The following is an 18,099-nucleotide window of genomic DNA, read 5'->3' as shown; positions in this document are numbered from 1 at the left end:
GTTTTGGAGAAGAGTTTTGAGTAATTCACCCTAAAACAGACAAATTCACCTAGGAACTGTTAAATCTAGTTTTGAAAATGCTACATGGTGCAGCAGAAATGTGACATATTTAACTGTGGGCTCCCACCATTTAGAATTAAGAGAGACCTATTCAGAACTGTTAGATTATGGCACAAACTACAAAGCTACACATTTTCCCTATATTACTCCTTCTGTGTGCAAACTTGCAACTGAAGACCTGATCACACAGTTCTTTCATTTGGAGTTTGGTGCTGAGTTAATATTTAAATGAGATGCAGAGAAAGGACTATCACATTTTTGTGTGCAGACCTGTCCTCATTTCTACCATGATGAAGCTTAATTTTACTTTAATGCCCTTTCTGTTGCAGCTCTCAAAGGAATGATATATCTGTTCTCTGATATGATGGGACTATGCGTAGGGTAATCTGATTTCAGTGCTTTTGCTCCTAAAGCTCCAGCTAACTGTTTTGGTCCACTACTGTGCAGTACTGCCCCTTAAAAGCATACATTGTGCTAAGCTCTGAATGCACCTATATGCTTATCTTTTTCTTTTCTTTTCTTGCCCGCTGTCTTATTACAACTGTAGGTTGGTACTACAATAGAAATGGAACTTTGCAGTCTTTTTACCATGTGTTAATTTTTTTCTGCGTCTGTTTGAGATGTTTGCTGTAAAGACTGAACAATCTGGGTCTGCTGACACTGTAATTCTAAAGGGACATTGTCAAGGTTGATAGGCCCAGCATTTGACCTAGCTTTCCTTTTATATCTATTCACTAGAGGCTTTTGCGTTATGTGAATGGTTGTGTATTTTCTGTTTTCACATTGATGGCAGTTGCTATCCCAGTAACAGACAAATCAGGCTGTAAATACAAGGGCCAAAGCAATGATGATCAGTTTCAGCTTTGAGTTTATAAAGGAATTATGGACAATTAAAAAAATTAAAATGAACTTGGCATAAAAGAAATGTGACCATACTGGCAAATGAAGGGCTGATACTCAGCTGGTATAGAAGGATACACCAGCTGAGAAGCCAGTGCCCTGAAATCCTCAGTACCTAACTGGTACCTGCCATGGGGCTCTGACTTGGCTGAGTAAGGCCTCTAGGCACTACAGTAAGGTCTCAGAGTATGTGAACTCAGAGTACACAACCCCGCTCTTATGCGTCTGACTGATTCCTGTCGTAAACCCTGCACCGCGATTTCCAGTTGCTCTTAACTCCTTCCCCACTCCCTGGCTCAACACACCCGGCTCTGCACAGCCCCGGCTCAGCACCCACCACTTCACTCACCACCAGTGCATAGCTCCTACTCATCCCCAACCCCCGCCTCTGGCTCTAGCTCACCACCCCTCAGGCATGACTCCAGCTCAACCTCCCTGGTCCCAGTTCAGCACTCTGCCAGCTCACCACCCATATGCAGCTTCGGCTCACCCTGGATGCCCACGCCTGGTTCTGGCTCACCCCCCGCTCACGCATGGCTCCAGCCCATGCCCCACCCCAGTTTCAACTGCCTGTGCTGGTGCAAACCACTTACACGTGGCTCTGGTTCCATCCTCCCTACCCCTTTTAAGCTGCACACACATGGCTCTGGTTCAAGCTGCCTGCCCCCACCCTGCGCGGCTCTGGTTCAACAACCCCTCCCCCCGGTTCAGCCTCCCTCCCAGTTAAACTACCCACGCGTGGCTCTGGTTCAACACCACACCCCCTTGGTTCAACCCTGCTGCTAGCTCATCACCCGCACCCAGCTCTGGTTCCAGCTCAACCCCTTGCTTGCCCGTCCCTGCCCTCCGTGGCCAGCCTCACTACCAGAGCAGGGCTCCAGCTCACCACCCCTATGCACAGCTCCAGCTCAACTTCAGTCCCCTGCAGCCCTAACCCACCCCAGGCTTATCTCCCCCCACAACTGCTCACCTCCCATTGCCCCAACTCCCTCCCACCCCCCCCCCAAAACCCAGGACTTACCTTTCTGTTACTTCCCTGGCTGCAGAAAACATGTTCTGCCAGGGAAAAAGCTGGACTGCCACTTATGCGAAATCTGGGTTTACGCGAGGGCACGCAGAACAGAACCCTCACATACTCTGAGACCTTACTGTAAAACAAACATACAACACAGTAATATACACTTAGCTAAAACACTCAGACCCGGTTTGGCAAGGTGTTGAAGCACATGCCTAATCATAAACGTAGGCAAGTGCTTAAGTCCCTGTGCAGCAAGGTATTTATGTAAATTAACTCTGTTCAGAGAACCAAGGCTACAAGAAGAAACTTGCACTCATGTTCACTCATTTCTCTCTCTATGGGTACCAACAGCAATTTCAGTGGTTTCCACTGGGAATGGTGCTGATACAATTTTTTCCCACAGTAGTAATCAGCAGCCATCAGCTAGCCACACCACTCTGTAGTATAGTAAAAAAATCAGTGATCTAGAGATGTAAGATGCTGCATTCATTATCACACTCCGGAGTCAGCCAGTTAATTACAGGAAATACCTTGCCCATGTCCTTTTAAAGTTCCGGTGTGGTATTTTCTCAAGATTCATATTTCCAATTAGTTTTAAATAGTATAAATACATTCCATAGGAGATCCACTGCTTCTGTGTGATGCTGATGCTGCTCCATGATGGCGGATCAGGACCTCCCTTTGTAATTAAATAGTCATTTTAAAAAGCTGTTTTTAATTCACTACGTCATTTGGTTCAATTTCCTGTCGTCAGGTCCATGAACACTTAGCTTGCTTTCAGCAGCAAAGCACATAGAGTCAGGGATGCAGTTGCAGTAGGTATTGAAATTATAAAGGATAGAAATGTATTGCAAAGTCACACGTCATCTGTGGATACTTAGTAAAACAAAGTGTTTGCCTGTTTTACCTGTTTAAGGCCTTGATTCTGCAAAAACAAAGGCATGTGCTTTATAAGCACTTTAGTCTCCCTGGCTTCAAAAGGAAGACTCATGTCTTACAGATTATGCCCATACCTAACTGTTTGCAGGATCAAGGCCTAATTTTGTAAAAAAAAACCCAAGTATATTAAAACACTGTTTGTTGACTTACTTTCTGCCGTGGCCAAAAATTATGGCTGGTGCATGCATGAGAGCAAATGCTATAGTTTCACCTAATGTTGTAATGACACTTCAGTTAACTATGCATTCTTTATATCTAGTGATTCTGTAAGTAGACATGCACTATGCTTTGTCTGTCTCATGTCATTTTTGAATTAACCTGTTAAATATAGCTTAAAATATTTTTATTTTATTTATTCTATTTTTACGGAAATAGCCTGCATTATGATGTACTATTTTTACTGGACATGCTCTTGCAACATATCCAGTGCTAAGTAATCTCCATGTACTATAGGTTGCCTAAAAAGGTGGGTTTTGTAATTATTTGTTGTCACATTTTTATTGGAGTATGTAGAAGAAATATCAAAACAATGTGTAAATCTAATTCCTCTTATTTTATAAATGCAACAAGTTAGAGGTAGATATCACAGGCCACCACATTAGTATGCTCCATTGTAAAAGCAAGGAAATTTATAGCCACATGCACAAGGTCTATAGCTTAAAGCCTTTCCCTTGACTTGCTGCCCTTTTTTTTTTTTTAAGTTTTAGTTTTTTATTTAAACCACTTATGATTTCATTTAAAGTGGGGGGAAGGTTTAAGAACCACCTACAGGTTGCATGAAAGGACTTTGATTCCAGTTACAGTACAAGTTCTTAGTGATAAACATTGTGTGAAGAGCCACTTGTATCTTTTCGAAAAAAGTCTTTCCTTCAAGTTGCAGGATATAAAGCTATGGAATAACAAATTATCATGACTATAAGGTATCAATTGCTAAGATTTCTAAATCCCTTTTATTTAAATTTTATCAAATGTTAAATGGCAACGAAGCAGGGATATAAAAACTTAGTAAATCACATGGAAAACAGAGCTATTTTTACTTTAGTAGCTGATACTGGCTCAGCCTTTACAGCTTTAAGATTTACACTGTCATCCTATCTGTGCAGGCTTACTTTTCTTAATATCTTGCTAACAACATGCTTTACAGTCACTACACAAAGGTTTGATTTATCTAAGTATTTGCAAAAGAGAAAGGGAAAATGCACATTGTTTATCAGTTTGAGCTCAGTGTTATATAAAGCAGAAGATGACACTGAAAAAAAATTTTTTTTTTCCTGTTGACCATATTAAAATGTAATCTGTTGTGAGAATAAATTTAGATGCCTAAAATGCTGGACTCACTTGTCACTAGTTGATAAAGTTTGGAAATCAGTTAAGTTCCTGCGACCGAAACTTGCTGGGAGAAGGAGATAGTCTCTCTGTATTTACTGTTTAGAAACGATACCAAAGCATTGAATGGCTCAGGAGAGAGACAATGCCTATTTGGAATTATTCAGTGACTACATATTAAGCCAGTTTGAAGGAAGAGGTTGTGCTATGATTCACCCTAATACATAGTTTAAAATATAAATTGTTTATAGAAAGCATATTTATAATGGGGAGGGAGGAAGTCAGAACTTGTCTGTTTTAAAGATTTAGTTAATGGCCTATATAGCTGTTCACTTGCACGATGTTAGTGGAATTCTGGGTCAATGTGGGAATACATAAAATTTGCCATTAGCTCATATAAAGTGGTTTGTGAAGCACATTGTTCTCTACCATCATATTGATCACTGCTGGCTCTTGGACACTGACGGGAGAGACTGAAACAGTCATGGAAATCTAATCTTTGATCAGCATGAGCCCTATTGGTCAGACAGCAGATGGAAAGGAAGGAATGTGCTATACCCCCACCCCCCACGCGAATACAACTGGGATGTTGACTGTCAACTGGCATCTTTTAATTACCACACTCTTTGCATTATTCAGTTTTCCCTTTGTATTTTCTAGTCCCTTTTCTAAACTGTAGCATCTCTCCTCAGCCTCAGTGTGAACTATGCTTTTGAAACGGTGTCATTTTGGTTTTGCTTTTTTTCCTTTTTAAGCACAGGACTCAAGCCTGGAGCCTTACACCTGCATAGGAAGAGACCAGAGAGTGAATTGTGATTCAATTACAATTCCTCTCTCCTGGCAGCTGGGAAGCAGAAGTTCACCCACTTTCATGGATCTGTTTACTCTTGACCAGTGAGGCTGGGAATATGGAGCCAAAGCTACTCCTACGTTTACTTACAATGAGGGGTAATGGGTGAGCAGCTCAAAGCTAGATTAACCAACTCTTTAGCCAATAGTGTTACTTCTTTTGGTAAACATGTTCCGCAGCACTCAGGATGGAAAATTCTCCTTTTATGACCACTGGTTTCTCATTTTTGTATCTCTCACTCCTTTTCTTTTCTCTGTTTACCAGTGAGAGAAATTTTCCCTTTCCTACTTTGGAATTCAGTTAGACCCTCTCCTTCTCCTCTAACTGGTGTGAGGATTGGTGCAAAGAATGAGGGTGTTTTGAAAGGTTCCACACTTAGTTTCACTTTTTCCCCGTCTGGGTTGTTGGACAGGAAAGCCATCTTTTGCTAGGTGTTTCTGGAGACTGCAGCAGAAGTACTTGAGTTCTTGTTCTACACAAGTCATTGAGCAGCTGTTTTTTTTTTCCCTGCAGTGCAGAAATGGGCTTGCCTTCTCACTGAGCAGCTGCAGGGGGTAAAGCTTTGAGTGCTTTCAGGTCATATTGAGACTCCTGGTAGGCCTGCAAGAAAAGCAGTTACCATCTCCAGAGCAATGCAAAAAACTTGTTTAAAAATGGCAGGCAGCATATTTATTTTATAATCATAAATTTTAGCCTCAATGGCCATATATTGGATACTAGTGATATAATGTATGTCGTACTGGTTGAAGATTCCCTTCTTTGTATTGTGTCTTGGAGGTTTTAAAAACCAGTTTTGCTTATTCCTCTGTTGAATCAAACCATCGTCAAAATAGGCACATTTATCTGTTTCTCTCCTTGAAATTCTCTCCATGGAATGTAGATGCACTAATATGTCCTACTTTTATTTGAGAGCACCTTAGTACAGGTACCAATACAATGGGCCCAAGTAGGGGGAAAAATCTTACTTTTAATATGTATGAAGTGCACACTTCTGGTTTAAATTATATCTCTGATTGATAGAAAGTTAACCTATAACCCAATCCTATTCAAAAATATGTTGTGTAATACCTCTGAAGTTACTAGTTGGGTTCAGTAGCTTAAGCTAGTAAGATCAAAGTTCTGACATGACACTAAATTTCAGAGCAAACCTATGAACGCTGAAAGTTCAGATGGCCTATTGTTAGGAAAACCTTATTTTTTAAAGCAAGATGAACTGAAATTGTTCCACTGGACCTACTCAGTTGAGATAAGAATTCTAGATTCCTCAGAGTTAAATTCTGTAAAAGCTGTTTGTCCAGCACTTCACCAATCAGGAAAATATAAACTGGCGTTTCTGATCTTTTGTGGAAAGCCTAGTTTATAGTCTGGTTGGGACAGGCCTAGCAGGCTCCCTACTTAGCTCTGTGTGGCTCCCTGGAAGTAGCAGCAAGTCCCTGCTGCACCTCAGTAAAGGAATACCCAGGGAAGGTGTCATGTGCTTCCCCAGCCCTGCCCCACCCAGGGCACTGACTCCTCAGCTCCCTTTGTCTGGGAACCATGGCCAATGGGACCTGTGGGGCAGGGCCTGCAGCTGGAGGCAGAGTGCACAGCTGCCTAGCAGTGGGAGATGTTCCCACTTGCACAGAGCCAACCAAGGTAAGCATTGCCCAGATTCAGCACCACAAAACCTCCATTCCTGACCCTATACTCCCAGCCTCAGTCCTTACCTCTCCTACTCTTACTCCGGTTAACAGTTAATCAGCATCCCCATTTTCCCCGAACATGCTAGATAACAAAGCTTATACTGTGTTTTAATAGATTGACAGCTCAGTGTATATAGCAAAATGCAATCATCTCTTAAACTTACATAGAAAATGACTGACAGTGAACGTAATGTCTACAATGAGCTTTAGTTTAACTTGCAAACTGATCTTTACATATTACTATAGAAATGCTATTTATCATTTTCATCTTCAACCACCCAAATCAACCATTTTGAATGCTTCCAAAGAAATTGTTAAAATCAGCAAAATCAAAAAAGCTTCCTATACTGGGACTGAGTGTTCCTATTTTGCTTGACATCCGTCACCTGCCAAGGATGAAAAATTAGAAGCAGTATTACCATGTATGAATTTTTACCACTAATAGAAAGCAGTTTTGTGAAAAGCAGAAATTGAGCTTTGTTCTATGAACTGCCATTAGGCTGAATGATCTCCTTTTTTTAAAATAAACCATGGCAGCAGGGAGACATATCAGATTATAAATTAGAATTCATTTTAGTATCACTATACCTGTCTAGTTTTAAAACGAAATTTTCTATTCAACATTTTTTAACAAAATTTTCTCTGCTGCTTTTTAAAAACAAACTGAACTGGGGTATTTGTGTGTTCCCAAGATACATGCACAAAATGTTCAAAATAAGTACATAAACAGTAGGCATGTGAAAAATACATATCCATTTTTAGAGAAAATGGTCTGACTTACAATTTTGATGCTTTGCTCCCATATCCATGGTCATAAATTATGACACAATTGGTTAGTGGTAGTGGAGAACTGTAAGCTCAACCAACCATTTAATTTCACTGTTGCTACGTGAACTTTAATGGTGCTAAGCAAAACTTGCAAAGATTACTTTTAAGATTTAGTATGCCCAGACAGGTGTAGACAGAAGACGTTTTCAATGTCACATTCTACTGCTTGGCAATTAGTTATACAACCCCCTAAGGATTTGCATAATCTAGTGTAGATGTTGCATTCAAGTGGCAAAATGCACATAGAGTAATAACTGGACTGAAACAGCTACATAATAAAGACACTTACAAAATGCTCCCTTGCTACTTCCATAATAGCCATGAAAAATACTAATTATAAATGTTCCCTAAAGGTAAATAGAGTCCTGCAAAGATAAAATGCCAGCAGGGTGTAAGTGTGTGAATTAACTTACATAGGAATGTCTACCATTATAGAAATATTATTTCCAACTTTGAAGAAATAACTATGAACAAAAGTCCATCTTCAAATCCATGGTCGAGGATGCTTAACCATAGGCGAAGGTAAGGTTTCTTTTGATTTGTTCACTCTTTTGGATAAAGAAGGTATAAATAAGTCATGTGCTGAGCTATTTATTCCAGTCCAGCGATAGTAGTAATGTTGAGCTGAAATCTGAAATTTGTTTCCTTGGGGATTGAAGCATGGCACCATTACTGGAGGCAGAACTATCTCCACTGGTTTCAATACAACCATTTTATCTTCCACCCGTGGCTTTCTAACCTGTGTCCGTCTCTCAAACACCTTACTCATAGATGATAGATTGGGTGTGTTCTTCAGCAGTCCTGGAAGGGATGAGTTTGAGATGGGTTTGGTTATTTTTTTCAGTTGAATGGAACTGTTTGTTTGGTTCACATATTTTTGTGGAACATCACTGATTACTTTCATTGGTAAAACTTCAGAATTAGTATTACTAGGTACGATTTCTCTGTTCAGGAACTCCACAATATTTGTTTGTACCATGCTGTCCTTAGAAATATTTCTTTGATGTGTTACTTTTGACTTTTTCTTCCTTTTCTCTTCTCTTTTTGATGATTTTCCTATGTCAAGACCTTCTAGTAGTCCCTTTGCTGCAGCACGAGCCAAAATATCTTTTACAGACATTACTTGCTCTGGCTCCCTCTGAAATTAGAGAAACTTTAGTGGAGCTAAACTACACAATCAAGCTAGGCACTTGGACTATTTTAATCTTTTAGGACAGTGGTTCTCAACCAGGGTATATATACCCCTGGTGTTACTCAGAGCTCTGCCACAGGCTACATTAACTCAGTGTTCCTCAACCTTTTTGACAAATAGAAAAATGTGATGTATTTTATGTTCATCTAATTTTATTATTTATCCTCCTTCCACAAGCATAAATACGATGGCAAGTTTATTGCCTATAGGCAATTTCTTCCAACCAACAAGTCGCAATTAACTTTTTTAAACAAATGTGTTGCAGGGGTAGAGAAAAATTTTGTGTGTCTGAAAATGTAGGCACTGCAGGTACTTATAATTTTATTTTTTTAAAAGGGTACTTTATTAAGAAAAAACAAGGTTGAGAAACACTGCCTTAGGATATACCTACACTCCATTTTAAAATGCCTGTCAATGAGCCTCAATGCTTGAGTGTGATGGGCTATATATCAATCCCACACTGGCAATGCAGGGGTTAATAAACTACCTTGGGCCCAAAGGATCAAACCTTCTCACCTTTGTGAGGCATGTTTCCTAGGGAGAGAGCACATAAAAGGGAGCAGCTTGGGTGGCTAAAGAAGACAGCAGTGTTATGCTACTGGCTCCTACCAGGAAGCTTCTGGGACAGAATACCTTGAACACATTGTGGAGACCAAGTGGATTATGTACTTCTACCAGAGGAGAGAGAACAGCAGGAGCAAAGGCCAGGAAGTGATTCATGAATACAGACATGAACCCTGCAACATGGTAGTTAGTTGTTAAGGGCCAGGGTCAGAACCTGGTGGAGCAGAGTGGGCTTGGGTTCCTGGACTTGCCACTAACCCCACTGATTTGAGACAGTAGCTCCTGGAGCACTCAGTGCTTATTCCTGTTAGAGAAAGGCCCTCTTATGCTTCCATCACTGGGCAGTACAGTGACCCTGATGACAATCGGTCTACAACCTTAAGCGCTAGGGCAAGTGGGGATGTGGCTCTGGTTGGCTCTCAAGACCACTTCCTCTCAACCCCTGGTTTCAGAACCCAAGCATGTAGAGCCAGGCTATTGAGACTTGCTTCTACAGATTTTCAAATGTATAGATGACCTCTTACAGCTACTGCCAAGCTTAGTATAAGCTCCAGGAAAAAAAGAATAACAGTCATCCTCACAGCTGCATGCTCTTAAGGATTTTGACTTTACTGCAGAACCCCATTCTAATGTGAGAATACTGCTATCAAAACTTCATTAAAGGAACACAGAACATTACTTTCAATGAAATTGCCTATCTTTTCAAGGGAGCCCAGGGTCCAGTTCGGAAGAAAGAAATAGAATTTCCAACTTGTGTGTTTTATCTGTGGTTTCTACACTGATCTGTGCATCAAATCACTTAAGCACTATGTGCTTAGTCACAGAGGAACTGCAGCATTTTACATGCTAAGAGAATCACTGGGGTTCACAAAGCTTGAATTCGGGTCCTAGGCTTCATATACAATTGTGGGAGACGGAGGTCCTCAAAATGGGAGTCTCAAAGGCTGGAGGGCTGGGCTAGCCATTTTTTATACAATTTAGAAGCAATTAGTGATTACTCTGCCAAGTCTTGCCCCAAAAGTGAGATCGAACCAGGAAGTTTCATTGTAATTAAGCTAAAAGCATCTACTCTTCTATTATAACAAGCAGTACTTGTGGCATCTTAAAGACTAACAAATTTATTAGGTCATGAGCTTTTGCGGTAAAAACCTACTTCAGCAGATGAAAAATGAAGAGATTATTAGTTTCAGTAGAAATTCTGTTGTGGATTTTATCAAGTTTATATAATGGTATGCATTTGAGTTGGAAGGAGAACTTTAACCAGGTAATTTAAAACAGGCATATTTCTAAATATAAAATACTTAATCTGAGGAAAAAAACTAAGATTTTCATATGAAAAAGCAATCAAGAAGATAATGACTTTTTTTTCCCCACAGTTAAGAGCAAGCTCTATATTTCTTTACCAAGAAGATGATAGTCGAAGCCAGTAAATATTTGTAAATGAGAAGCAAGGGTATATATATATTATACAGTAGACATCATGCAAAAAGATTCTACTTAAAGTGTCAAAACATATCCATGAATTACAATACATACGTTCTAACAACTGTTTAACTGTCTTGAGAATTCAACCCCCAATGGAAACATTTTGCCTTTCATTCCATGGTCACAGAGTGGAAGAAGATTATTCATCTATCTGCTTCAATAGTGGTAAGTGTTGGAAACATATACAGTAGTGTTGTGATCCCTGCTGAGCTTCATGTGAACAGGCTGATTCCTTTAACAGCCTCTCTGCTTAACACCAGTTTCAATCAGCATGCTAAACACGCAATGACGACAGGAGACTGAGGTGACAAATAACTTTCAGTCACTCTGCCCTAAATCGTGACAGAGCTAAGAGAATGATCCCGCACTAAAATGGATTTCATTTGTCACACAGCACCACCTCTTTTATACATAAACATCAAATAGAAAACTTGTGAGCATTCCAGCACATCCCTTCTATCTCAACATAGTGCAGTTGTTGGCTGTTTCAGTTAAAAATGCACTGTCTTGGCTTTATGATTACAATGTAGTCAGACAATTTATGACTGTTCTGACCTGTAAATTAATTACCTTTTATTAAAAATAAATAAGAAAATCATATACACAGTATTTTAAACAAGCATTTTTCCTAATGCATACTGTTTATGGCTTACCTGTCTTGCTAGAATAGCTAAAAAACAGCAATTGGAAATCTCTGAGGGTTCCATTTTGAAAAAAATATCAGAAGACCCCTCTAGTTCTGCGTTGCACCACAGAGAAGGACTAAGCCTGTAAATGTTACAAACTAATCATTTTAAATAAGGAAACAGTCATTTGAATACAGTACATAGACACTTTTCTTAACTGATATGCATTACATTTTAGACTGGAGTTGGCAACCCCAGACAAGGGTACCAAGAGTGACATGCGAGCTCAGTCCTGCCCTCCTCTCCCATATAGCCCAGAGCTTGCTCAAGGCAATGCCACGTGTGGATTAACAAAAGATCAGCTAATGCTACCAACCATCACCTAAACAGTAAAAGTTCTGCATCTTAATTTATTAATGAAGCTGTTGTAAGGCAGACTAATAGTGACTTTAAAAGTATCACCGTCACTCAGACTGTACACAGAGGTCAAAAGGTCAAATTTCAGCATTCTGCTCAGAAAGGTTGCTGACCCCTGTTTTAGATATTCATTTAAAATATAATTATGAGTAAAACAAATTTACTGCGACAGAAGTCTACAAATTTTAATTTATAGTGAGCCTTTACCAATAACAAACCTGCGCTAAAATTATACAAACCTTTGAATGTTCTTTATCACATTTTCTAAACAGAAAACAGTATTGTAAATAGGCCCACTTAACCCAACACTGTACTCTGAGTAAATAAAAAGTGAAGATGTTGATTTATTCTAAATATAAACTGTTTGTGCAAATGTATTAAATAAATTCTTGGTAAAGGGCTATTATCATATGCAAAAACCTTATGTTAAAAAGGTTCATTGCATGTGTGTTACTATTATAACATTTAAAAATTAAAATTTTAAAAATCTAAAGTAAGGGTCATTAGGTGGCTTTGGAATGGCTACATAGATTGTAGATACAGTAGTGTACTGAGTCCTACGTCAGCCATCTCCTTGCAGATTCCAGGCCCATAGGGAGCTAGTGTAAATTAGAGCAACCATAAGGCTGATCAAACTTACACTCAGGTATAAGACTGATCTACTGGTCCAAAAGCCACTTTGTACTGCTTCCTGCTGACCTGTGGCGGGTCTCCAACTGGTGATCATCGAAGGAAAAGCACTCCAGTATAGAATACTGGATCTTATATCAAGGAACGTGTTAAATCAATTCTCCAAGATTTTTAACCTTGAATAAAATCAGAGGTGGGCAGGGAGATCTAACTACAGAATAGTATCACTGGGATGCCCTGTAACATATTAACTGAAAGAAACTAAAGAATTTTGCTACATATGTTGAAGCTAAGTTAAACTTGACACAGGGTAAAAAGGAAACACAACTCTCTTTATAGAGTTTTCATCTGAAAACAACTGGCCATAAGCCACCCCCTAAAAGAAAACATCCTTTGAGATTCTACAAGCTGACTGAGCTATGCAGAACACATAGGGGATAGGTATATCACCAACTGTTCAGTCCTAGGATGAGCATGTGCTAGCCTGGACACTCACCAGGCACTCATCATATCAGTCAGGTTTAAGTCTGCTTTGCTTTGGTAGAATAGCACTGGCAGATATATCAGCCCAGACAATCAACCCTATGTAAGTTTCTGGAGTGTTTCCTGAAATCTTGAATGCTTTGTTTAAGAGGATATTAAAATTACTGTCTCTGTATCAATGATCTGCCCAAACCAAAAAAATGGGCCAGTTTATTAAAACAATCACACTATATAATTTATTTAAGTTAGATTGTTATTACTCTACTCATGAAAATCACTAGCAAGTCATAACTATCCATTAAAACATGCCAAGTGTTATCTTTAAGGTCCACTGGAAATACTTCTGCCTTTATTAGAAGAAGGAAACTATTATATCCTAAGTCACTGTTTTGAATTTTGCTTGGTTAGAAAGTGGTTTAGATCTGTGATATTTAAGATTAGTTTTATCTGCCCTTGCTTTTTTTAGTATTAGGAAGTACCTTAAAACTTGAACGAACCTCTTCTTATTATTTTGACTGACATAATTGGTTCCATAATATTTTTGCTAAAGGGAAAGAATTAACAGGTTGAATTTGTCTTTTGGTTTTTCTGATACTATACTAAGGTTTCCTTTTGAGGCTTTGTCATAATATTGCTTTATAGCAATAAGCACTACTACAGTGATCTGCATCCAAGGTGATTCAAAGACTGCTGAGATGCAAAGTCCCTCTTTCCCATTTAAGAGACAAGAAGTGAAGACTTCATGGCCCTTCAAATACCCAAGGAACAACCTAAAGGCTGAAGGCCTGTGTTGGCTTTTGGTCCAATGTAACAGCAAACTCACCCCTATTAACGTAGAACAGGTATATGAGGTCTCTCTTTCACCAGAGATATTTTTATAATGCAAAAATAGATCATGTTCTAACAAGTCTTAACACAGTGTAAAATACTTAAGACAAGGACCACTGTGTTAAAATCATCTACACTAGGGGTAGGTGTGACTAGCTCACTGTTGCAGTCATGATGAGCTCTAAGTACTATGATATATTTTGCTACTTAACCCATTTTCTTGCACTGTGTACACTGCCAATGTAGGTACATGCTTGGAAAGCACCTCGACAACAAAGGCATCACTTTCATATGCCTCACACAAAGTAGCATCCCCTACCTTTTCTCCTACAACAGACTCAGTATTTATATACAAAACAAAAAAAGTTTACATTTCAGTACTGTGACTTACCCCGTCAATCCATAAATGTGTACAGAAATCTGTAACAAGCATGGGAGCTTCAGTGTATGGTTTGTATTCTAAGTCTACACTTGAAATACCGAGACTCCTTGGCAAAACAGCTTCAAGATCCGGCAGGGCTGACAGAGGGGAGCATCCTCCTTAGTTTCATGTTTTTTTTTTTAAATGGAGATTCTCAAATAGGACTTTAACATCCACATGTAGGTGAGAGGGCCTCAGTTTTAAAGATCCCACGACATTGGCTGAAATTTCTTTTTCCCCCACTTATGTGCAGCAGTGTACACACATGATGATTCTTACTTTCAATTCCAGTGCAGCAAAATAGACTGGTGTCAAGTGTTTTGCTTTGTGAGTGGCTTTACAATCATTTGGTAGGTGCGATGTAAACAAAGTAAAATACTCTATGTAAAACAATGGTGGTAGAACTTTTGAGCACTGACTGCAGTAATTCCTAAATCCCTCATTCGTGTTGAGGTGGGTTTTTTTCTTACTGCTTTAAGAGTTTGCATACATATCTGGAAACTGAGCATTTTTCCAAAAATGGCAGTTTGAATGTGTGTGACATGGATGACTTTACACTGATACTATAACACCACAATGTAATTTTTTTTTAAAAAAAAGTTGCTATTTTCTTTTCTGTTTTAGTTACTTTTAGTTATTATCTGACAATCCTGTGCCTAAATTCCCAGGTCTCACACGATTCAGTTTAGTCTAGTTTTCTCTTTTCTCATATTGATAATGGAAAGCAGTACTCCTATACTACCAGTCTAGTAACATATCCTTTCCATTACAGTAATAGTGTACTCTCCACTCTACAAGAATGCTGGTCAGAGAGGCACTGTGCAATCAGATCAGCAGTCTGGGAGTAACACACTGCACTTCTGTGTCACCAAAAGGAATGGCAGCTGGCAGAAAAATATTTTACACTGCCAGAATACAAGAGTGAGAGGTCATGATTTAAAATAAAAATATTATTAAAAATCCTACTTAAATATAGACAACATTTCATCTAAGAGAGAAAATGAAATTGTATGTTTTTTGCCAATTTTTTGAATTACAAAAATGTAAATCCACTACAATCCCATACTTCACACTTTTCCTGTTCTCACCTCTAAACTGGTGTTAGACAAGCCATACAATGGACAACTTCAGAATTAAATCAAGGACTGGCCTTGTCAGCAAATCTAGTTATTTTCACTGAGCACCTCTCTAAGGCTCATTTACACCACACACAAAATTGAAAAATCAGTTTAATTCACAAGTACCATATTTTAACTAGCACACTGTAGGTGTTCAGTTCTCAGTTATGCCAGAAAAAGATGTAGGGGACAAAATTTACACTCTGTTTTCTTGAGTCATTCTATCAGGGAGAAGAAGTTGGAACGTCCATTATATCCTTAACATAGCAAAGGGAAATTAGACCTTTAAGGCCAGGTCTGCACTGGGAGGTAAAACTGATTTCAGATATGCAAATTCAGCTATAAGAATTGCACAGCTGGAATTGACTTATCTAAAACTGATTTCTGCCTCCAACCACACAGCGTAACTGCTAGGAGTACTGGGGATGACAGTGGTGCCCTGACAATTAGATTTAGTGCATCCCCACTAGGCACACTAAATCAAACCCTGGAAAATCAATCACCAGCTGGTCAATCTTCCCATAAGCATAGATGGACTTAAGCCTACAGGAATCTCATGAGCTTTGGGGAATCTCAGGACAACAGCCCAGTTACCTTTCAGCCTCATCGAAGCAGACCAGACAACTGGATCCTATATTATGAAATGTACATCCTGGAAAATAAAATCAGCTTGGCTTCCTGTTTATTACATATATATCTGTCATATAAATTGTAATGCTTACTTGCAGAGAACAGATAGTTGTATCATATATGGAAGGGAAAGAACCACAGAAACCACCGTCAGTTACTCATCATTTAGATTTAAGAAATCATATTTGTAGGTGCAGTCAAATTTCAACAAGGCAAAAATTAATTCCTTTATATGTTCCTTAGTCTTCCTCAGAACGGACTCTGTTTCTTACCTATAAGGCTGTACTTTACTTCCTTCCACTCCAGACTCCAGTGCTTTGTTCACTACTGCTTCATTTTCTTCTGGATAAACTGAACAAGTGCAGTAGACAATGGCTTGCACTTTTTTAACTATAAACATGAAACAAAACATTTTTCTATTTCATCATTTTTGGAGTAGTGAAAGTAATTTAAAATTCAAAAATACGCATTTGTTTCAATTGTTATGAAAATAATTGCAGTGTTATTCAGTGAATGATCGGATCACATAAGTATGCTAGAAAAGAGATTACATCATCCTTGTCATCTATCTCCACTCCCATGCAAGTTAGTACATTTCTAAAGCTGTCCAGCCTATTTTATACTTTCAAAGTAACGAAGCAGTCAGCAAATTTTCCAGATTTGCCACATCTAATACATTATATTTCCACAAACTTTTCATTGCTACTGAGATTACATTTTTCCTTTTCAAATGTCATCCTGTCACAGTAATACCAAGTTATAACAAAATAATTTCTCTCCAGTGCTTTTTTTATTTAAATGTATTTCAAATATGTGCAGGTTTAGGCACAAATGCAGGCCTGTGTGAGAGCTGTCCTCACACTGCTAAGAACAGCAATGGGAAACAGAAATGGGATAATTACAGCCAAACCTCACAGGCAGAGCCCTGAAGGCAGACACTAAAAAGACAGGATAAAGCTGGTCAAAACTGGAAAAGATCGCCTAGGACAGGGGACCCAGGCAAATTGTCATCAATGGCCTATGCTCCAAGATGTAGGAGTGGAAGAAGCATCTTTTTACTACTCAGCATTAGAACTGGAAATGGAGGTGGTTCGTACCTCTAGACAAAACATTGTGGTTGTTCTTTTGAAAGTTTTTAACGGAACATTGACTAAATACAGCTCCAAAACTTGACTATTTAGCAGAAATGTGCTGCTTTTAATAATTTAAAATTTATATAAAATAAACACAGTTTCCTTACCTTGTGAAATTTTTTAACCTTTCCCTTTTTTATGGAGTAATTTATGTTTAGCACAGCCTGTATTAAGAGTATTTGTTTGGGGTATGGTTTGGGGTGTTTTGCCTTTGCTGTCTCCTTGCATATTTCTGGCTCCAAATGAGATGTGTGGTTGACCAGTCAGTTGATAAGACTGGTGACCATAATGCTGAAGTTCTACTGTAATTCACATTTTTACAAACATATTTCCCAACTCTGAGGCCATGATTAAGCCCCCAGGAAAGTTCCCAACATAATGAATGCAGCCTCAAGTTGTCATACTATGGACTTGCTACCAGTTGCCTCTAAAAACTAATCTAGCAGTTGGGGAACACTAGGACAGAAGAATCCCCAATCATGTCTCCTGCTATGAGAACAGAAGGGAGGCAGCAGCGCAGGTACTGCTACGATGACCCTATGCTGCTCTGAGAAATCCCTAGCTATCTAGGGTAGGGGTGAGCAAAGCTGGAGGTGGGCTCCATCGGGGAGGACATGAACTTTCAAAATGGGGGGGCATAGCATGAGTGGCTGCTACATCTCAGACTCATCCATCTCTTTAAAATGTTGAGGTACCAATTAATAAAATTCTTACATTCTGCATATTTTCTTACATGTGGTGAAAGGATTTTTTTTTCTTCATGTGAACATGACCAACATTTCCATCAGTTTGGGTTACATTAAGACAGGTTGGGGGCAGGACCCGATAATTTCAGGCACAAAAAGCGAGGCCCAACATAAAAAATTTGCTCACCCTCATCTAGGGGAATCTGTGAATAGATTTTTGTGCCAATCTGTCCCCACAAAAATCAACTCAAGCTGGTACCAGGATTTGGGCATTAGTTCCTCC

General features: G+C 39.1%; 1 protein-coding gene across 4 annotated transcripts in view; it reads right to left on the bottom strand.

Moving 5' to 3' along the window:
• Positions 1-5,812: 5,812 nt before the first annotated feature.
• Positions 5,813-18,099, bottom strand: part of NSUN7 (NOP2/Sun RNA methyltransferase family member 7) — a 74,368-nt gene continuing 62,081 nt past the window's right edge. For 3 of the 4 annotated variants that reach the window (XM_074992674.1, XM_074992673.1, XM_074992675.1), the window contains exons 10-12: positions 16,270-16,387; positions 11,498-11,612; positions 5,813-8,741 (exon numbers count right to left, since the gene is read on the bottom strand). In XM_074992674.1, coding sequence (XP_074848775.1) covers positions 8,088-8,741; positions 11,498-11,612; positions 16,270-16,387 — 887 coding nt within the window. In that variant the 3' untranslated portion in view covers positions 5,813-8,087. The remainder of the gene's footprint in view (positions 8,742-11,497; positions 11,613-16,269; positions 16,388-18,099) is intronic. The other variant, XM_074992676.1, reaches the window with a different exon arrangement.

The sequence above is a fragment of the Carettochelys insculpta genome, chromosome 4, assembly GCF_033958435.1.
Source record: "Carettochelys insculpta isolate YL-2023 chromosome 4, ASM3395843v1, whole genome shotgun sequence".
In the NCBI taxonomy this organism is placed as follows: Eukaryota; Metazoa; Chordata; order Testudines; family Carettochelyidae; genus Carettochelys; species Carettochelys insculpta.
Note: the sequence above shows the minus strand (reverse complement) of the source record. Positions and strands in the feature narration are given on the sequence as shown.